Raw genomic sequence first — 23,017 nt, 5'->3', positions numbered from 1 at the left:
GAATATTTACCAAACGGAATGATACTGTCCAGGAATGTCTCTTAGATTTAAAGAGAACTTATAGGCAAGGACAACCCAAAATTCAGTAAAAATATCTGTAGACTTAAAAAGATATGGTGGGTTATAGGCTATACATTAACAGACTACTTCATCAATCCAAACTAAGGTGATATAAAGACCAGTCCTATGATGAGAAAATCTCATAACTAGGGATATATATAAATCCTGAAATTCACCGTTGACTCTCCCTGCCATCTATTACCCTAGATTTTCATCTGTCTCTGGTTATGGTTTGGGGGTAAATTTAATAAGTAAGATAACTTCCAGGCATACAGGAGAGTGCAGTTTTGAGTGAAGATATTCTAAGTAATTTTCAAGGAACATTTTAACTATGAAATTCTGTATAATTCTATACACATAATCTCAGGGCATTGTAGTTAGGTTGATTGGTCATTTTTATTCAGGATGCTAATTCCATTAGGATGCTCATTCTGTGTTAATCTGGAAATTATAAACAGAAAAACACACTCAAGCAAAAGAGTATAATAAAAACTTATTGTGGCCTAGAAACGTAGTTGGTGTAATAGAGAATGAGCCCCCTCTTTCTCTGTGCTTCTGCAATATTGGGTACTGTATCTACTAAATATAAAGATTAACTTTAATATTGAACAGAAACGAAAACATCCTTATTACAACATCAAAATCATACTTAGAATCCTTTAAAAATTTGCTCATATCTAGCAGTGAATGTACCATTCCCATGTGAGGAATTTGCTTTAAATTCATATACCAAAATCAAGATATTTAGAATATTTAGAAATAGAGCCATACATTGAGAGATGATTGGAGTTTACTCTTGCCTGTCATTTGGATACTATAGATTTCAGCTGTTTTAAGTCTTAATCATTTTGAGTTTCTCTTTGTAATTTGATGACATTATAGTGACAGGCCTTACAATAAACAAAGATTTCCCTGATCAAAAAACAAACAAAAACTGAGCATCTAGCAAGTCGCAACTGTATCAAGGGAGGAGGTGACCACAGAGGCTCCCGACACCTGTCTGAGGACATCCGACTGTGTCTCATACTCATTGCATATTTCACTTAATACTGCACAGAATCACTAGGAGAATAGCAAGTGTAGGTTCACTTCCTACATGCTAACTGTTTCTGGGAGCTAGCTCTTTCTCATTTACAGAGAACTTATCTTCTCCTGATCTGGAGCTCTAAAAACATCTATCATGGCAGTCTTAAGTGAATTCTAGACTGAAAATTTTACTGTAATGAAAATAAAAATCCACTCAATTGTAGTCATTATCCTTGGTTTGCATTTCATTGATTTGTGGATTTGCAGTTTAGGCATTTCAGGCAGAGATTTCTTCTATATGCTCTGTTCACAAGCAGCCTTAAAATGACCTCTCACAAAGTTGAAAAAGTCTCTACATCACTAAAACAACTCCTTCTGATGATCCTTTTCTTTGAAGATGGCAGCATTCCCTCTTGGGAATTGCAGAATTTGTATTATTTTTAAATCCCTTTTAATGCTGCAGGATAAATGCCTGAACCACTGCAATTTATAAATAACTTTGTAGCTTGAGTCTCACTCAGCATTAAGTGTTTATTGGGGCCTAATGTATAGCTGGCATTGTGGGGAATACATAGAATGTCAAACACAGAATTTTTGTTCTCCAAGAGCTAGATAGCTAAATGAGAGGTGGGGCAATATGCAGACTAGATGGAGAGATCCAACATACATCCAATACTTTCTTTGCTCTACTCTTCAGCTTCTGCTGAACTCATCCAGTCTCAAGAATTTAATTATCATCTACGAGTTAACCATTTCCAAAGTTGTTTCTTTAGCCCAGGTATCTCACTGGAACTGCAGACACTTATTTCTTACGACCTACTCAACATTTTCTCTTAGATGTCTAACGGGTATCCCAAACATTATATGCTCAAAACAGAATTCCTGATTTCACTCTCCTCAACCTATTCTACCTAAAGCCTTCCCTGTTATAGTATATGGCAACTCCAATCTTTAGTTTACTCAGTCCGAAACCTATAAATTACCCTGACTTCTCTTTTCTCTGCCATACCTCATACACTATGCACCAGCAGATTTTTCTGGCTATAAATCTGGGATATATCCTAAATAGGATCATTTTTCACAACCCCACCACTACCCATTGGTGCAAGCCACCATTTTCTTTCTTTGTGACTACTTCCATAGCCTCTTAACTACTTATCATGCTGTAGCTGTTTCTTACTATAATCTATTTTCAACACAGTTGCCAAATGGATTATTTAAAAATGTAAGTCAGATCATACCACTGTCTCCCCAAAACCTTCCAAGAGTTTTTCCAAGTTATTCAGTGTGAGAATTATTCAGATTCTTATAATTGCCTGTAATGCCTTAATTGCTCATTCATATACATGCATATCCACTAACATGTCTTAATCTTTATGTCCTAATTACTTTCCTAGTATGAGTATTGCTTAGGGGCAAATCAAAAGTCAGAAAAATAAGAGTAATAATTTAAAAGCATATACATGCCAATTTTTTTAATGAATTAGTGAATAAATATTAGGCAGGCAGTTAGGAGAAAGAGATCACGCAGAAACTCTAAAAGCAAAACAATTTATCATATTTAGCAAGCACACTATGGTGGGCATGGCCAACTCCACAATTTTTTCACCTATAACATTGGGCACACTACTCACCTTCTCATAGCCTCTGACCTGTCCTCAGTGTTAATAGGGTAGTGATACCTCTTGTACAAGGTTGTCCAGCAAGCATATGTGGCGGTGTGCCTCAATATGAGGACTGAAAACATTAAAACCTAGGCTACTCAAGTTGGAAGCTCTGGCTAATGGCTTGATATGGGAAAAAACATAAAGGCAATGACTTCTTCATAATAACAGAGATTTTCTTTGGCAGCACACTGCCTGACACCTATTCCTTTTCTGTCAAAATTTAGGTTTGTATAAAAACACATATTTCCTTCACCATATAACATAGAACATGCAAGTCCAAAGACTTTTTGTTTTTTGTTTTTGTTTTTGTTTTTCAAATCTACTGTGGGCAAAGCAGTGTGAAAAATACTTATTAGGAGGATAGAGGACAATGAACATAAAGCTCTTGCTTCAAGAATTTTATAATTTGAAGATAAACAGGTATTTATAGGATAAGTACTACATAAGAGATATAGGGAAAAAAAAAACAGATAAAGGAAGAATAATGGTAAGCTCCAGGGAGGGAAATGCCATAAACTCTGCTAAAAATATAAGAGAGAGGGGGAGAGAGAGAGAGAGAGAGAGAGAGAGGGAAAATATTTATATAAATAAAATATAAATTTAAATACTTAAGCCAAAATATTTAAACTGAAAAAGAAAAGCTGGGGTTTGGAGACTACTGAAAACTAAACTGTTCCTAGAAGGACTTTAAAATTAGATCATTATGTGAATGGGCATGGGGCCTGATGAAGAGAGAGAATATTGGAGAAGGGATGGCATGTGGTTTCTTGGAAGAGGCTTAGAGAAAAGAGTGACAATATAGAAACTAAACTAATAATACTGCTTTTGTGGGGCATCTGGGTGGCTCAGTTGGTTAAGTGTCTGACTTAGGCTCAGGTCATTATCTCACAGTTTGTGAGTTCAAGCCCTGTGCCTGGCTCTGTTCTCACAGCCTGGAGCCTGCTTCAAATTCTGTCTCCCTCTCTGTCCCTCCCGACTTGTGTTCTGTCTCTCTCTCTCTTTCTGTCTCTCAAAATAATAACAATAATAATAATAATAATAATAATCATAATACTGCTTTTGTCACTATGGTGGGTGTCAGTGACAAAACATCCATCTATTAAAATAATAAAACATTCATTTCTAGAAATATCAGTGTGGCAAGCTCCAAGAAACATTTTTCAATTGAATATGCACTAAGTTGCAAGATTAAACATCTATTCATTATAATAGGCGAGAAAAAGGAAGATTTCTAAAAATCATTAAAAGGGAATGATTGAATTAATCAGAATATCATCATAATCAGTAAACACTTGTTGCGTGCCTACCATCTTTTATGTGCTGATAATTTAAAGGTGACAAAAATAGTTCTTTAAAGTTCTGTGCAGCCTTAAAAAAACTGACTTGGGGCACCTGGGTGGCTCAGTCGGTTAAGCGTCAGACTTCGGCTCAGGTCATGATCTCGTGGTCCATGAGTTTGAGTCCTGCATCAGGCTCTGTGCTAACAGCTCAGAGCCTGGAGCCTGTTTCAGATTCTGGGTCTCCCACTCTCTCTGACCCTCCCCCGTTCGTGCTCTGTCTCTCTCTCTCTGTCTCAAAAATAAATAAACATTAAAAAAAAATTTTTTAAAAACTGACTAGTTCTATGTGGGGTGTGTGTGTGTGTGTGTGTGTGTGTGTGTGTGTGTGTGTGTTTTACTCAAAGATTATATTATTATATTAAATTTGGGGGAAAATATACATTAATATGTAAAAACAGAAAAGAGTCTAAAGGACTTACATCAGTATCTTGAAACAATGGTTATCTATGAGGAAATGTCGAAAAGACTGCTAATTGTCCTTATATCTATTCTCTTCTTTTTTAGTAATACAGCTCCTGAGTTATAGCCAGATACAGACTGGCCATAATATATATTTCCTGGCTATTCTCTGGAGATAGTGTGATCATGTGACTAAGTTCTAACCAATGGAAATTAAATAGAAGTATAATACAAAGCTTTGTTTAAAGCAAGGATTCTTTTTATTCTGATGCTCGTCATTCCTCCTCACTAAAATGTCAGTAAAATGGCTGGAGCTCAATCAACCATCTTAAATCATGAGTTGAAAGCTATGTACCGAGGAGAGCAGAGCAAGAGAAAATTAGTCTGATTCCTAACACTAGAACTTTATCAGCCTGGGTCTGTTAGTTATAGAACTTCTATATGATGTTTCAGCCAGTGATATTGTGGGCATTTCTTCTACTGGTAAGAAAAGAATAGGCAGGTTTTATGTTTTCTCCCTTTAAAAACTAGAATGTATTTGTAATATTGCTTTTACAATTTAATATTCAAATTTATTTTTCTTCTTAGTTTTGCTTTTTTATATTGTATCAATGCCAACTTTATTAGCCAGTGCTGTAATACATATGCTTTTCTGTTGTGTTTTGTTTTTACATTGAGCCGTTTTACATGTTGAGCTAAATGGACTCATATGGTTTAACTTATCTGACAAATTCACATATTTTATTGGAAGTCTAAGCTAGAAAATCCCTATTCCCACATTTTTAACAGCTAAAACTTGGGAAAAAAAACTTTCTAATTAGCTGACAATATTCACTACCCTCTCATATTTGAGCATTGCCAAGATGCTCCTCTTCTTATGTGTCTACTGAGTTTGGAAGACATTTTTACAAACTATGGTCATAAACTTTGGGGCAATTTGTGAAACTCCTATTCACTTTTTTGAGCAAATATAAGCATCCAACCTCCCTTTTTAAATTTTCAAATGATATGCTCAAATAACTATAACAGAAGAAAATTAAATACATTACTGTAAATTAAGGAAGGGTGGCTCTCATCAACCAGAAGTTGTCAGATTTCAGGAAAGCTCAGTCCTAAGAAATTTTAGCTTTCCAGGTACCCTGTACAAATGCCATAAATTGCCCTAATTTGGAAGAGTACAGAGTGCAGCTAAGAGCAAGCCGTGAGCTCAACCGAAAGCATAACATTTGACTGTCTACTCACTGTTGAGGCTCAGTGGCACCACTGTTATCCTCTGCGTGGCTTCTTGTTCTCCAGCAGGCAAGTTAGTGTTCAGTCACATGGTGGTCCAGGGTTCCAAGCACAGCAAGATAAAGGGCAAGCTCCATTGCGCAAACCTTTCAAGGCTCTACTTGTATCATAATGCTTCTCTCCCACTGAGTGCCACATCACTGGCTAATCCCAGATCAAAAGGATAGGGAAATAGGCTGGACCACCTTGTGGGAAGAGCTGTAGGGTCACATGGCAACAGGGCATGTGTATGGAAATGGGAAGAATTTTCTGGTTGTTTTTGTAATCTGCCATGGTGATAGGTTAGGTTAATAACATCAAGAAAGAGTGGAGGATTATAAACTGAAATACTTAACAGAGAACAGGCAAAGATAAATGAGTGAAATTGGATATAAGTGCATATGCATGCACTGTGCTTGCATGGTGAGAGCTAAAGTTAATTGGAAATTTCCTGCACTTTCTAAAGGGGCAGCTGCCTCTCAGATCCATGAAAATATATTGCTACATATTCCAATTTTTACAAAAATGCCAAGTTTGGACTCTTGCATAGAATCTGCTAATTTTGAATTGTGGCTAAATTACTTACTTTTTTAAATTTGTAAAGTATTAAATACAATATAAATAGTATAATTAATGAAGTTTACTTAGATAAATTTGTTTCCTACAGATAGTGAGGGCTCATAGGTAAATTAGAAAATATGATAATATATTAGGTACCCCCTGAAACTCCTTAGTTTCTACATAAAATAAATAATACTTAACAAATTACCTGTTCAAAATACGAGGAAACTAAAATTAATAAAAGTATTTTAAGCAACTACAAGATAAAATCTCAAACCACTTGAAAATTAAAAATAAGTGAACAAAAATTAAAAAGAGCAAACCCTCCTAAACTAGTTTTAGAGCAAAAGAAGAAATAAAAACTAAACATACATTCTATTTAAAAAATAAAGATGAAGAACTACAAGAAAATTGTTTTTGAAACTTTTAAAAAAATGTGAATTTTTAAGGCCTATTTAATTATTAAATTAAAATAAGGAAGCATGCATTCATCTCAATAAATAAAATAATAAAACCCCAATGAAAACTACTAAAGTTTAAGTAATAATAAAGTAAAAATTCATACTTTAAAATTTATAAATATAGAATTGGTAAAGGGAAAAAAATCTCAGTTCTTTGAAAATACCTAAACAAAAACAAACTTCTGGCAAGTCTGGGTTAATAGAATGGGATGCATAAATAGTTACATTGAAAAAGAGAAAGTGTATATCAAATAAGGAAAATGTTCACAAGTTTAAATAGATAATAAACACAACTCTATAATAATTAATTTGAAAAATCTTAATAAATGAATTATTGTCGAGGAAACATCCCATAATTAAAATTGACTCAAGAAAAAACAACTACAATTATTTTTCAAATATACCAAAATTATTTATAAGCAAATTAATCAAGGTTATTACTTATTTTCTTCATTCCTTTCAGGAAAGAATAGGACAAATGATTAAAACATTTCATAAAAGTTATCCAATTACTTTTATAAAGCTAGAATATCCCTCCAAACCAAATCTAACAATGATACCACACACAAAAAGAAAACAATATGAAGTATCACTTATGAATATGGATATATCCCAAAATCCTAAAATGTATCCATTTAAATTTGACCCATCAGCAAATTAAAATATAATCAAGTATTACCAAATAGGATTTATTTCAGAAATAGAGTAATTATTTAACATGAGGAAATTATATTACTCCTTGTTTTAGATTATTAATAAAAACAGGTAAAATGCATATAATGATCATAAAAAATGACCAAAATATAAGTGTCATTTGAGATCAAATTGGGAAAGAGCAGCCACATGCATTTGAGACTTCCCATGCCTCATTCCCCAAATTATAAAATCACCTACAAATACAAATAAAATCACATCTGACCACAGAAAATCCCACACAGAGATCACTATATTCTTCAAATTATCTATAAGTATATAAAATCCCAACAGAAAATCCCAACAGATTCAGTTGGAGTCCCAACTGAGATTACAAATCTATGAGAAGAGGGAGAAGAAAGACTTAAATGACTCCATTTAAAAGAAAGAGATTATGCATGAAGCAGAAGAGAAAATTTAACTTAGCAAGTGTTAATGTGTGGAACACAAACCTGGAACTTGGTAAACCGCAGCACTAGCTAAGGGGAAGGGACTAAGTGGTAAGTGTGCCACAGCAATAACCTCAGGGAATCATTACTTCCTGGAGAAGCGGAAATAGAGAAGACACGTGCTCTTTGCAGATGTTTTAATGAAGGTAAAGTGAGGGTAGTAAATGAGGAAAGTTAAGAATCCTGTAGAAACTAAACAGAAACCCCCTCTAAAACCCCCTCTTAAAAACAAAAACAAGAACAAAAACAAAAAAAACCTCCCATTAAAGAAGCCGTATGTTACTACAATGACAGAAAGAAGTTCTATTGAACTAGGAACCTTGTTTACAAATTATCTAGGAATATAAAAATAATTGGACAGATTCCATTCAAAACTACTCAGAGTATGACTCAATACTTTGGTTTATCAATTGGCTTATCAAAGTTTTTCTCACATAGACAACTACAAAGAAAAATGAAATTGTGACATAAAACTCCAAATCAAATTAAAAATTTCACACAAGCATTTGATTTTTTTTCAAAAAAAAAAAAAAACGAAAGAAAGAAAAGAAAAATAAACAGGAACCCCTGCGTGGCTCACTTGGTTAAGCATCAACTCCTGGTCTTAGCTCAGGTCATGATCACGGGGTATTTGTGAAGATTTACTGAATTAATCATTGAAAAGTATTTAGTGCATAGCAGGCACTATGTAAATATTAAATAGTAGTGATAGTAGTAAGTAAAATCTCCTTAGTACTTATGTTAATTGGATTATTAGCTGCCTTATCAGGTGCTAAACTATAATCAAATTAATACCATTCTTTCCATGAGTTCACAAATACTTGTATAAAAGTGTAAAAGTAAAGATATGAAAACATTAAGTGTGGTTGTCTTATTAGATTTAAATGTCTTCTTTATAACTTTTTGTCCTTTAAACATTTTCTAGAATTATTAAGTATGATCTTAATTTCAGAATAAAAGTCAGTTTAACAACAATTTCATTGGTCTACCTGGAGATTTAATCATTTCCAGTGGTGTATTTGAAACATAATTAATTTTTGTTATGTGTTGGTAAGAAACTGAAATACTAATCTACAACAGTGACATATTAAAATATATCTGTTTCTTTCAAAGAAATACATAAAATCTTGACATTGAAAAAAAAATAATTTTGTATTAATTTGACAATTTGGTTATTTTTCTTTTCCCCAGTACTTCTGCTTTGGTTTCTCCTATGGATAGTAATAACTTATATACTTTATTTACCTGGAGAGGTCTATTGAAACTTTAAAGTCTTTTTTTTTTTCAATGTATGAAATTTATTGTCAAATTGGTTTCGATACAACACCCAGTGCTCATCCCAAAAGGTGCCCTCCTCAATACCCATCACCCACCCTCCCCTCCCTCCCACCTCCCATCAACCCTCAGTTTGTTCTCAGTTTTTAAGAGTCTCTTACGCTTTGGCTCTCTCCCACTCTAACTTTTTTTTTTTCCTTCCCCTCCCCCATGGGTTTCTGTTAAGTTTCTCAGGATCCACATAAGAGTGAAAACATACGGTATCTGTCTTTCTCTGTATGGCTTATTTCACTTAGCATCACACTCTCCAGTTCCATCCACATTGCTACAAAGGGCCATATTTCATTCTTTCTCATTGCCACATAGTACTCCATTCTGTATATAAACCACAATTTCTTTATCCATTCATCAGTTGATGGGCATTTAGGCTCTTTCCATAATTTGGCTATTGTTGAGAGTGCTGCTATAAACATTGGGGTACAAGTGCCCCTATGCATCAGTACTCCTGAATCCCTTGGGTAAATTCCTAGCAGTGCTACTGCTGGGTCATAGGGTAGGTCTATTTTTAATTTTTTGAGGGACCTCCACACTGTTTTCCAGAGTGGCTGCACCAATTTGCATTCCCACCAACAGTGCAAGAGGGTTCCCGTTTCTCCACATCCTCTCCAGCACCTATACTCTCCTGATTTGTTCATTTTGGCCACTCTGACTGGCGTGAGGTGATATCTGAGTGTGGTTTTGATTTGTATTTCCCTGATGAGGAGCGACATTGAGCATCTTTTCATGTGTCTGTTGGCCATCCAGGTGTCTTCTTTAGAGAAGTGTCTATTCATGTTTTCTGCCCATATCTTCACTGGGTTATTTGTTTCTCGGGTGTGGAGTTTGGTGAGCTCTTTATAGATTTTGGATACTAGCCCTTTGTCTGATGTGTCATTTGCAAATATCTTTTCCCATTCCGTTGGTTGCCTTTTAGTTTTGTTGGTTGTTTCCTTTGCTGTGCAGCAGCTTTTTATCTTCATAAGGTCCCAGTAGTTCATTTTTGCTTTTAATTCCCTTGCCTTTGGGAATGTGTCAAGTAAGAAATTGCTACGACTGAGCTCAGAGAGGTCTTTTCCTGCTTTCTCCTCTAGGGTTTTGATGGTTTCCTGTCTCACATTCAGGTCCTTTATCCATTCTGAGTTTATTTTTGTGAATGGTGTGAGAAAGTGGTCTAGTTTCAACCTTCTGCATGTTGCTGTCCAGTTCTCCCAGAACCATTTGTTAAAGAGACTGTCTTTTTTCCATTGGATATCCTGTCCTGCTTTGTCAAAGATTAGTTGGCCATACGTTTGTGGGTCTAGTTCTGGGGTTTCTATTCTATTCCATTGGTCTATGTGTCTGTTTTTGTGCCAATACCATGCTGTCTTGATGATGACAGCTTTGTAGTAGAGGCTAAAGTCTGGGATGGTGATGCCTCCTGCTTTGGTCTTCTTCTTCAAAATTACTTTGGCTATTCGGGGCCTTTTGTGGTTCCATATGAATTTTAGGATTGCTGGTTCTAGTTTCGAGAAGAATGCTGGTACAATTTTGATTGGGATTGCATTGAATGTGTAGATAGCTTTGGGTAGTATTGACATTTTGACAATATTTATTCTTCCAATCCATGAACACGGAATGTTTTTCCATTTCTTTTTATCTTCTTCAATTTCCTTCATAAGCTTTCAATAGTTTTCTGCATACAGATCTTTTACATCTTTGGTTAGATTTATTCCTAGGTATTTTATGCTTCTTGGTGCAATTGTGAATGGGATCAGTTTCTTTATTTGTCTTTCTGCTTTCTGTTGCTTCATTGTTAGTGTATAAGAATACAACTGATTTCTGTACATTGATTTTGTATTCTGAGACGTTGCTGAATTCATGTATCAGTTCTAGCAGACTTTTGGTGGAGTCTATTGGATTTTCCATGTATAATATCATGTCATCTGCAAAAAGTGAAAGCTTGACTTCATCTTTGCCAATTTTTATGCCTTTGATTTCCTTTTGTTGTCTGATTGCTGATGCTAGAACTTCCAACACTATGTTAAACAACAGTGGTGAGAGTGGACATCCCTGTCGTGTTCCTGATCTCAGGGAAAAAGCTCTCAGTTTTTCCTCACTGAGGATGATGTTAGCTGTGGGCTTTTCATAAATGGCTTTTATGATCTTTAAGTATATTCCTTCTATCCCGACTTTCTTGAGGGTTTTTATTAAGAAACGTTGCTGAATTTTGTCAAATGCATTTTCTGCATCGATTGACAGGATCATATGGTTCTTATCTTTTCTTTTATTAATGTGATGTATCACATTGATTTGCGAATGTTGAACCAGCCCTGCATCCCAGGAATGAATCCCACTTGATCACAGTGAATAATTCTTTTTATATGCTGTTGAATTCGATTTGCTAGTATCTTATTGAGAATTTTTGCATCCATATTCATCAGGGATATTGGCCTGTAGTTCTCTTTTTTTAATGAGTCTCTACTGGTTTAGGAATCAAAGTAATACTGGCTTCATAGAATGAGTCTGGAAGTTTTCCTTCCCTTTCTATTTTTTGGAATAGCTTAAGAAGGATAGGTATTATTTCTGCTTTAAACGTCTGGTAGAACTCCCCTGGGAAGCCATCTGGTCCTGGACTCTTATTTGTTGGGAGATTTTTGATGACTGATTCAATTTCTTTGCTGGTTATGGGTCTGTTCAAGCTTTCTATTTCCTCCTGATTGAGTTTTGGAAGCGTGTGGGTGTTTAGGAATTTGTCCACTTCTTCCAGGTTGTCCAGTTTGTTGGCATATAATTTTTCATAGTATTCCCTTATAATTGCTTGTATCTCTGAGGGATTGGTTGTAATAATTCCATTTTCATTCATGATTTTATCTGTTTGGGTCATCTCCCTTTTATTTTTGAGAAACCTGGCTAGAAGTTTATCAATTTTGTTTATTTTTTCAAAAAACCAACTCTTGGTTTCGTTGATCTGCTCTACAGTGTTTTTAGATTCTATATTGTTTATTTCTGCTCTGATCTTTATTATTTCTCTTCTTCTGCTGGGTTTAGGCTGCCTTTGCTGTTCTGCTTCTGTTTCCTTTAGGTGTGCTGTTAGATTTTGTATTTGGGATTTTTCTTGTTTCTTGAGATAGGCCTGGATTGCAATGTATTTTCCTCTGAGGACTGCCTTCACTGTATCCCAAAGCGTTTGGATTGTTGTATTTTCATTTTCGTTTGTTTCCATATATTTTTTATTTTCTTCTCTAATAGCCTGGTTGACCTACTCATTCCTTAGTAGGGTGTTCTTTAACCTCCATGCTTTTGGAGGTTTTCCGGACTTTTTCCTGTGGTTGGTTTCAAGGTTCATAGCATTGTGGTCTGAAAGTATGCATGGTATGATTTCAATTCTTGTATACTTATGAAGGGCTATTTTGTTACCCAGGATATGATCTATCTTGGAGAATGTTCCATGTGCACTCGAGAAGAAAGTATATTCTGTTGCTTTGGGATGCAGAGATCTAAATATATCTGTCAAGTCCATCTGATCCAATGTATCATTCAGGGCCCTTGTTTCTTTATTGACCGTGTGTCTAGATGATCTATCCATTTCTGTAAGTGGAGGGTTAAAGTCCCCTGCAATTACCACATTCTTATCAATAAGGTTGCTTATGTTTGTGAGTAATTGTTTTATATATTTGGGGGCTCCTGTATTCGGCACATAGACATTTATAATTGTTAGCTCTTCCTGATGGATAGACCCTGTGATTATTATATAATGCCCTTCTTCATCTCTTGTTACAGCCTTTAATTTAAAGTCTAGTTTGTCTGATAGAAGTATGGCTACTCCAGCTTTCTTTTGACTTCCAGTGGCGTGATAAATAGTTCTCCATCCCCTCACTCTCAATCTGAAGGTGTCCTCAGGTCTAAAATGAGTCTCTTGTAGACAGCAAATAGATGGGTCTTGCTTTTTTATCCATTCTGATACCGTATGTCTTTTGGTTGGCGCATTTAGTCCATTTACATTCAGTGTTATTATAGAAAGATATGGGTTTAGAGTCATTGTGATGTCCGTAGGTTTCATGCTTGTAGTGATGTCTCTGGTACTTTGTCTCACAGGATCCCCCTTAGGATCTCTTGTAGGGCTGGTTTAGTGGTGACAAATTCCTTCAGTTTTTGTTTGTTTGGGAAGACCTTTATCTCTCCTTCTATTCTAAATGACAGACTTGCTGGATAAAGGATTCTCGGCTGCATATTTTTTCTGTTCATCACATTAAAGATCTCCTGCCATTCCTTTCTGGCCTGCCAAGTTTCAGAAGAGAGATCAGTCACGAGTCTTCTAGGTCTCCCTCTATATGTTAGAGCATGTTTATCCCTTGCTGCTTTCAGAATTTTCTCTTTATCCTTGTATTTTGCCAGTTTCACTATGATATGTCATGCAGAAGATCAATTCCAGTTATGTCTGAAGGGAGTTCTCTGTGCCTCTTGGATTTCAATGCCTTTTTCCTTCCCCAGGTCAGGGAAGTTCTCAGCTATTATTTCTTCAAGTACACCTTCAGCACCTTTCCCTCTCTCTTCCTCCTCTGGAATACCAATTATGGGCATATTATTTCTCTTTAGTGCATCACTTAGTTCTCTAATTTTCCCCTCATACTCCTGGATTTTTTTATCTCTCTTTTTCTCAGCTTCTTCTTTTTCCATAATTTTATCTTCTAGTTCACCTATTCTCTACTCTGCCTCTTCAATCCGAGCCGTAGTTGTCTCCATTTTATTTTGCAACTCGTTGATAGCATTTTTTAGCTCCTCCTGGCTGTTCCTTAGTCCCTTGATGTCTGTAGCAAGAGATTCTCTGCTGTCCTTTATACTGTTTTCAAGCCCAGCGATTAATTTTGTGACTATTATTCTAAATTTACTTTCTGTTATATTGTTTAAATCCTTTTTGATCAGTTCATTGGCTGTTGTTATTTCCTGGACGTTTTCTGAGGGGAATTCTTCCGTTTCATCATTTTGGATAGTCCGTGGAGTGGTGCGGGACTGCGGGGCACTTCCCCTGTGCCGCCTTGAATAACTTGCGTTGGTGGGCGGGGCCGCAGTCAGTCCTGATGTCTGCCCCCAGCCCACTGCTGGGGCCGCGGTCAGACTGGTGTGTGCCTTCTCTTCCCCTCTCCTAGGGGCGGGATTCACTATGAGGTGGCATGGCCCGTCTGGGCTACTTGCACACTGCCAGGCTTGTGGTGCTGGGGATCTGGCATATTAGCTGGGGTGGATAGGCAAGGTGCACGAGGGCACGAGGGGCAGGCTTAGCTCGCTTCTCCTTAGGTGATCCACTTCAGGAGGGGCCCTGTGGCAGCAGGAGGGAGTCAGGCCCACTGCCGGAGGTGTGGATCCTCAGAAGCACAGCGTTGGGTGTTTGCACGCTGCAAGCAAGTTCCCTGGCAGGAACTGGTTCCCTTTGGGATTTTGGCTGGGGGATGGGCGAGGGAGATGGCGCTGGCGAGCACCTTTGTTCCCCGCCAAACTGAGCTCTGTCGTCCCGGGGCTCAGCAACTCTCCCTCCCGTTGTCCTCCAGCCTTCCTGCCCTCCGAGCAGAGCTGTTAGCTTATAACCTTCCAGATGTCAATTCCAGCTTGCTGTCGGAACATACTCCGTCCGGCCCTTCCGCTTTTACAAGCCAGACTCGGGGGCTCTGCTTGGCCGGCGGGCCTCTCCTCCGCCCCGGCTCCCTCCCGCCAGTCCGCCCTTCGTACCCTCTTCCGTGGGCCTCTCGTCTGGGCTTGGCTCTGGAGACTCCATTCCGCTAGTCTTCTGGTGGTTTTCTGGGTTATTTAGGCAGGTGTAGGTGGAATCTAAGTGATCAGCAGGACGCGGTAAGCCCAGTGTCCTCCTAGGCCGCCATCTTCTCCTCGAAACTTTAAAGTCTTTAGAACCAAAACACATATATTCCTCTATTAACAAACATAGAATAATTATATAATAAGGTCTCAATAAATAATTTTTAGCACTAAAATTTCAGAGTTAAAAGGGCTCTTATATTACCAGTTATAATCCATTTATTGTACAGATGAGTAATCTTCAAATGATGAAAGCTTGGCTACTGACCCGAAGTCATGTCATGTATCTTTAGCTGAAGATGAAAGATAACATTCTTCTTTCTTTTCATCACCTTTCTTTTCTTCGTCCTTTAGAATTTCTTTAACATCTGCTTTCTCACAAGCAAACTTAGAATTTTTACACTAAAACACTATTTGAACACCAAAGAATATAAAATAATATTTAAGCAGACTGTCAAGAAATTTTAAAAATCTATGATCAGTCCATTCTTTTGAAGAGCAAGAGAAGGAAATATATAGTTTAAGAAGTTGGATATGCAGAGAGAGACCTAATACTTGTTAAATATGTGCCAAAACTCTTCAATAACTATTTTCCTTCCACTTTATGCAAAAAATCCTTAAGGTGGGAGATATAAAGGGTAAAGAATCTCAAGGAAATTAAAGCTCATTGTATGTACTTTTAATCAATTCAAATTTCTAGGTTCAAATGAATGATATCCTAGGGCAATTAGTGCATTTTCTGAGGTGACTTATGAGTTGCTATGGATAATATGTACAAAACATGAAAAAGGGGAATGTTATACAGTTGGAGACTGACATATTTAAAATTACAAAAAAAAATCCATTCTGCTTGACTAGTGACTTTGATTTTATTCTCTGAAAAAGTACAGGATGGATTATTGATCTGATGTGTTATAGGTGATAAAATAAGTAAGCAGTTCATTTTTGTTTTTGATACCGTGAACTATCATTGGAAAATGAAAATCTGGTTACACGTGCATTTTGAGTTTAATAATGCCTTTTACAAAGTACTTAAAAACTATATAGAGAAGCCTTGTTGGATTACACTATAATAAAGGATACTTGTGGGTGATTAAAAAAACATTTTGGAGTGTTAACTAATGAGCTACCATCAGAGTTGGAAGAACTTTAGAGGCAAATTGCAATGACTGGGATTTGCCCATGTATTTTTTTATCAATATCTTGCTAGCAATGTGGGTGAAGAATTAAAGCCTGCTTCTCAGACATCCAAATGAACCAAGGCTAGCAGAAAATGTTGATGTAGTGATTGATAGGTAACAATTCAAAATGTTTCCAATAGATGTGAAAGACCAAAGAACCAAAGAATGAAACTGATGATAGACAAATATAAAATCCAGCATTTGGTTCAAAATCAATTCCATAGGACTTATGAGAAGTTCTAGATTGATAGTGTTTCATTTAGAAATATGTTTGACCATAAGTTTAGTTTAAGGCAATGTTGTACTTCACCTAGTAAAAATGATCCAAGCTTTAATTTTATTTTCAAAAACTATATTATTCATATCAGTTGAGGAAACATTGATTAATTAGATTATGTTTGTAAGAAAATGATCAGTATTTTGAGGGATATGGAAACCATATTTTGAGAAGAGTGTAAAAGCAAATTGTTTTTAGTGTTAAAATAGTTATTTCCAATTGGAGAATAAAATAGTACTTTTCAAGTATTTGAAAGATTAGGTACATCTATTCAGATTTATAATGTGATGTATAGATGACAACGTTAAGACACTTAATAGAAGATATATAGGGGAGCAGATATCAGTTCCTTATATAATGAAAGCTTTGTGTTAATTGGAATATGTCAAATATAAATTGTTCATCTTGAAAAGATGCAATTGGACTTATAATATTAAAAAAATAATGGACTTGGAACATATGACATGGCACTAGATATATACTAAGCATTAAAAAAATGTGTAATATTACTAATATAATGTCCCTAGCATTATGGTCAAGCGTAAATTAGATAATTATTTGTGAGACATGACCATTTATTTCAGATTAAATTTAGAACAAATGTTTTCCAAGCTCTCTAAGTTTATGCTTCTAAGATTCAATTATTGTATGGCTTATTAGCCATGCCCCCTTGTAATGTCCACCCATCTCCTTTTCATGACTTGAAATAATACAAATCTTTTATCTTCTTTCAATGAAAACATTTAGACTGTGTAATTCGAATATTTTGAAAAAAATTCTTTATATTCCAATTTTAGAGTTAGTTCTTACTAAAATTTAAATAATCACTTATTCATTAAACATTTGACATATATTAATATTTTGAAATATATTAAACCTACTATAGTAGACTCTTGATTACCTTAGCTAATGACAAATAGCATAAATAGAAACATATTAATAAACCAAGAACCTTATTTTAATTATTGAGGCAATTATTCATTAAGATACAAATTTTTTATTACTGCTATAAAACTTCATAAATTTTATATTACTATTTTGTTTTTATTCTGTAAAAATCTCTTTCTGTTGGGAATGCTGAAGAATAGAAGAGATTTATAAGAATTGAATAACAAGCATCCAGTGAATGTTCCATCTTTCTTTACATGTGAAGCAAGTTTTTATTGATCATGAATCTATGCCAAACAAAGGTGGTAGATACCAGGAATATGTCAATTTAAAACAAAAATAAAAACTAGTCATGGAGCTTGCAGTCTAGTAGAAAAGTCAGACATTATTCAAAGGATCACACAAATATTTGTAAAATTACAACTGTCAGAACTGCTAAAGAAGTGAGGGATATAGACTTCTGGTAGTATAAATAACAAGAATTATTATTCTAATCATGGGGGTCATGGATAGCTTCCCCGAGGAAGTGATAATTGAGCTGATTTATGAATATGAATATGAGTTTACTTGAAGAATTTTCAGGAAGGACAATCCATTCAATGGAAATAACATGTACAAAGACCATGCATCAGGAAGTAGTGCTGGAAAGAAAAATAGTCCAGTATATATATATATGTTGAGGCAGGTTGAGGATAATCCATCTAAAGATGTATAGGTTATGTTAAAGATTTGAATCCTTTTCCTCAGAGCAATGCAAATGCATTGAAAACCTTTAAGCTGTGTAAGGGACAGGTAGATTTGCTCAACAGAAAGATTACTTTTACTGCAATAGGGAAATTAAGAAAAAAGAAAAGGTAGATTTCAGATAGACTCTTAATAAGCCCATAAAAGCAATGGTGAGAACTGACAATAGTAGAGAAGCGAATGTATATTAGGATTGCCAGGAGGTAGAATCAATAGTTACAGATAAGACAGGAGGTGTAAGATTGGAAAAGATAATGAAACCACCAAGATTTAAGACTTGTGTGAAAAGATATTCATTGAGGAAGGAGACACTGAGAGAAGACTAGTTAGAGTTGAACAGCCTGAGTATGGTCTTGGCCATGTTAAATCTGAGGTATTTTTGAGACTTCTAATAGAAGTATCAATTATGAAGTTACATAAATCACTCTGGACTCCAGACCTCAGATCTATATCTAGAAATATAAATTTGTAAATCTGATGTATGAATGGGGACAATGGAAGTAATGTATATAAATGGGATCGCCTAGGCGAAAGATCAAATGGGAAAAGTCTATAAAGCCCAAGTCCAGAGGATTGCCAACATAAGCTTGAAAAAGGAAATGAAAAAGAAGCTTATGTCATGTCATGAAATCCAAGGAAAAGAGTGCTTATGATGGAGAAAGCAGTCATCATTGCCAAATGTTGTCAAGAAACCTAAACAGATGAGCACTAAATTGTATCCATTTGAGTCAGCAATGCAAAACTTAAGAAGTGCTGTGTCCCTTGAATAATAGAGTGCTTAGCAATATGGGTACAAAAGAATCTTCCCAGACTTACTAGGAGATTGGGAAATAGAGACAAATCTTTAAAGAAAATTGTGAAAAAAGAGAGAGGAAGTAAAGGTAATAACTGCGATTCAGAAGTTGTAGGAGAGGAGGACAGACTTTTCTCTTTTTTTGTTGTTTTTATTTTAATGCTAAGGAGTTACAGAATCTTTTCATAGGAAATTTAGTTGATAGGATGATGTTTAATACATAAAAGATAGGAGTTTAAATATCTGAAAGAGGGAATTGGTTGATAAGTTTACTAATGGTGGGTTGGTTTTTGGAAGGAAGACAGTTCTTTCATTGTAAATAGAGGTTAAATAGAATAGGCTGGGTGCAGGATATATGTTGAGTGGTAGAAGGTAGAAATAAGCCTGAATTTTAATCTGATATCTTTTATGTTCCTTATAAGATAGCAGTTAAGGTCATCTTTCAAGAGTTGGGAGGGGTGGTTACTGAGGAAATTAAAGATTTCATGACAGTAAAGATTTGAAATGTAGAAACTGGAAAAGTGAATTGACATATATGCATACATAGACAGGTAAATAATTAGATAAATAAGTGATAAGGAAGGAAGGGAGGGAGAGAAGGTGAAAAAAAAGAAGAGGAAAAGAAAAGGAAGGAAGACAGTGAAGGAGGCAGGGAGGGAGGATAGGAATGATCATTTGTTTCTGATCATTTTTGGTAGTTTGGAGATATTCAAGAAGTTAACTTTTTTGAATCAGTGGTTCTTGGCTTTTTTTTTTTCCTGCTCCAATAAAATTCTAATACAAGTAAGGACTATCACATACTCATATGAAGCACAATTATCTGCTCAATATTGTGATTCTGTAGAATAGGATGAAGTACTTTCTTAGAAAGGTGTATACATATCTCAGGGATGAGAAAATGTGTGTATATGTGTTTATATTGTGTCTGTATATAAATGTATTTGTGCAGTTTGAAAAGCTTATCACATGATTCTGATATGCCCTCCACAGGAATACTGGGAATTTCTCCTTGAAAACAGAGTAGCCAAGTGTTAAAATTGGACCAGAACCTAGGAAGTTAGTTCTCCGTAAAAATATGACAAGTAATTATTATATTTAATAAATCCGTTAGCATATACAATATAATCAGTTTCCTTTTCCAAAAAGAAAACACACATTATTCCCTAAATATCTTTTCTCCATTATACAAATTCACTTCGTGATACTTACCTATTAGTAGAATTAGTATGTGACTCTTCCAATTCATGATCATTTAAATGTTAACATTGAATTATTAGAAAAATATTGATGAAAGTTTACACATAGTCAGTCAACTTGTCAGTAAGTTCTTCCATAGGTGAAATATTCTGATTGTGATTGAGTCATAAAATGCATTAGCTCAGTAGTCCATCAATTACTGGATTACTGATCCATAGTACTGTAATGTCCTGACAAACTAAAGGCAACTTCTGAAAGCCTAATTGAATCTCGGAGAGATATTTATTACCATTAGGATTAAGATAATATGAGTCCACTCACAGTAGTCACAGTAATATAGTTACATTCATTTCACAAATAGATAAACTGAAGTTTACAAAAGATAGAACTGGAGAAATAAGGATCCAGGTTAGCTTTTCAACCTTAAAAGACCAAATTCCTAATATTTAGCTATAGAAAATAAATATATGAGGGGCACTTGGGTGGCTCAGTCATTTAAGCATCCGACTCTTGATCTCAGCTCGTCTTGATCTCAGGGTATGAGTTCAGGCTCCACCTTGGCCTTTATGTTGAGTATGACACCTACTTAAAAATAAATAAATAAATAAATAAATAAATAAATAAATAAATAAAACATGAGCCTGAAAGCAATAATAATTATTTCTCTGAAAGTTTATTTTCACATATGTGATTAAGTATAATACCTCTCTGTTAATAATTATAAGCTCATGGTGTGTATACTAATATGGCCTTGTTGCAATATAAATACTACAATAAAAAACCCACAAAATTTGAGACTCTGTTAAGATAAAACTTGTCCTAAAACCAGTTATCTTAACCACCTACCATATGCATCATTTGGAAAATGAAGGATTTTTGCAATGAGGTAAGTGGTTATGAGCTCTGATTTGTAGTAAGAAAAACCTAGCTTTAGTATTGACTTCTATACTTATAAACAATGAGAACTAAACAAGGTACACAATTCTTGTAGTTTCTCTATGAAATCATAGAGAAATTTCTCTATGAAATGAAGGATTTTTGCAATGAGGTAAGTGGTTATGAGCTCTGATTTGTAGTAAGAAAAACCTAGCTTTAGTATTGACTTCTATACTTATAAACAATGAGAACTAAACAAGGTACACAATTCTTGTAGTTTCTCTATGAAATCAAGGGGAAAACACACAATTCATGAATTATATTCATATTGTAAGGATTAAATAAGAAAATGTATTTAAATATTTAGTACTGGACTTAGCAACAAATATATATGGACTGATATGTATGTATAAACATATGCATATATGTGCATATATATGTACACACACAAACGCACATGATTCTTAAATACATGTAGAATATTTTTGAAGCCATTATTACTTCAGACACTAGATTTATTTGAGCCAGTTTAGCATTTCGTTTGGTATGTTACTTCACATGTTTTTTTGTTTCTTTTTTGTTTTGTTTGTTTTCTTTTGTTCTGTTTTGTTTGGTGTCCAAAAGCAATAAAACCTGTTGCTGTCTTCCTTCATAAAACAATAAGTAAGGAAGAAAAATAATAGCAAAAATGTTCAACACACAATTTACTATTATTTTTATTTGTCTGGAAGGAGCTTCCCACAGCTTTAATCACAGCCATGGATCATTATTTCAAACAAAATACATCTTCTGGTTATTTAAATATGTGTTCTCATATTATAGAATTTAAATATGTCATTTGTTCTGTGCTCTCCCTACAATTCTACTCTGTGCTTCAAATAAGTAAAATAGCATGTACTGCCATTTTTAATGCTATCACTGAGAATCTAGGGAGATACACATTGAAAAGAAGAGTTGTTACTCTGAGAAGAATTATGTCTCCTTAATTTTTCATTTTTTGTTAAGACATTTCTGAGATTTGTGCAATAAAGTCATAGTAGAGACTTTTGGCAAATGACACTATAACAGTGCTATATGAAAGTTCTGACTGTAATGCATTTAGAAATCAATAATATAAATTTTGATGCAGAGAAATCTAAACCAAGAGTAAATGCTATGTTGAGGGTTTTTTTTTTAAATAAGCTATCTAATAATTTACATCTTAAGAACATAATAAAAATATCTTGGGAACATTTTCTCAGAAAGCATTCCTTAGAATATGTTTTGCCTTTGTTACTGTGTTAATGACGGCTTTGATAAAAAGGACTCAAGAAAAAAAGACAATTTCCTTCAGATGTTATCTGTTTGAAATATTCTTCATTGACTTCACATGCACTGATAATATGAACAAGGTCATTTATCTGACTCTGGTGGGGCAAGATTTGCAGTAAGAAATGCAAAATTCATACAGATTTCTCCTCTAAGAAATATCTGTAGTGTTTTTCCGTTTATATAAAAAGACTAAAGATGTTGCCTGAGGCATCTATTTTCGTTTCCTTCAGGCAAGTTGAAGCACCACAAATCAAATTGTTTTCCACATTGTTAATTTATTATTTTCTCTTTTCAATTTTTCAGAGAGCTGACATAGGGATTTCTGCTTTAACCATCACCCCAGATCGTGAGAATGTGGTGGACTTTACAACACGCTACATGGACTACTCAGTGGGAGTACTACTTCGAAGGGCTGAAAAGACAGTGGATATGTTTGCCTGTCTCGCACCATTTGATCTCTCTCTATGGGCTTGCATTGCTGGCACTGTTCTTCTGGTGGGTCTTCTGGTCTACCTCCTAAATTGGCTTAATCCCCCACGATTACAAATGGGATCAATGACATCTACTACTCTCTACAACTCCATGTGGTTTGTCTACGGATCCTTTGTACAGCAAGGTAAGGAGAATAAAAAAAACATTTTGGTATGAGAAAAGGATATGTTTCAAATGCCATGAATCAGTTAAGAATGTTCAGTATCTGACATCAATAAGTGTTCTAAAGGGT

At 35.1% G+C, this 23,017-nt stretch overlaps 1 protein-coding gene and 1 long non-coding RNA gene across 2 annotated transcripts in view; one reads left to right on the top strand and one right to left on the bottom strand.

Moving 5' to 3' along the window:
- Positions 1–5,832, bottom strand: part of LOC113599767 (uncharacterized) — a 49,720-nt gene extending 43,888 nt beyond the window's left edge. The window contains exon 1 of the long non-coding RNA XR_003420663.2: positions 5,735–5,832. This is a non-coding gene — a long non-coding RNA (uncharacterized LOC113599767). The remainder of the gene's footprint in view (positions 1–5,734) is intronic.
- GRID2 (glutamate ionotropic receptor delta type subunit 2) overlaps positions 1–23,017 on the top strand; it is a 1,419,162-nt gene that overhangs the window by 1,106,292 nt on the left and 289,853 nt on the right. The window contains exon 11 of the mRNA XM_027060847.2: positions 22,597–22,909. Within this exon, the coding sequence (XP_026916648.2) occupies positions 22,597–22,909 (313 nt within the window). The remainder of the gene's footprint in view (positions 1–22,596; positions 22,910–23,017) is intronic.

This window comes from Acinonyx jubatus, chromosome B1 (genome assembly GCF_027475565.1).
Source record: "Acinonyx jubatus isolate Ajub_Pintada_27869175 chromosome B1, VMU_Ajub_asm_v1.0, whole genome shotgun sequence".
NCBI classification, from domain to species: domain Eukaryota; kingdom Metazoa; phylum Chordata; class Mammalia; order Carnivora; family Felidae; genus Acinonyx; species Acinonyx jubatus.
This window is presented reverse-complemented; position numbering and strand designations above follow the sequence as displayed.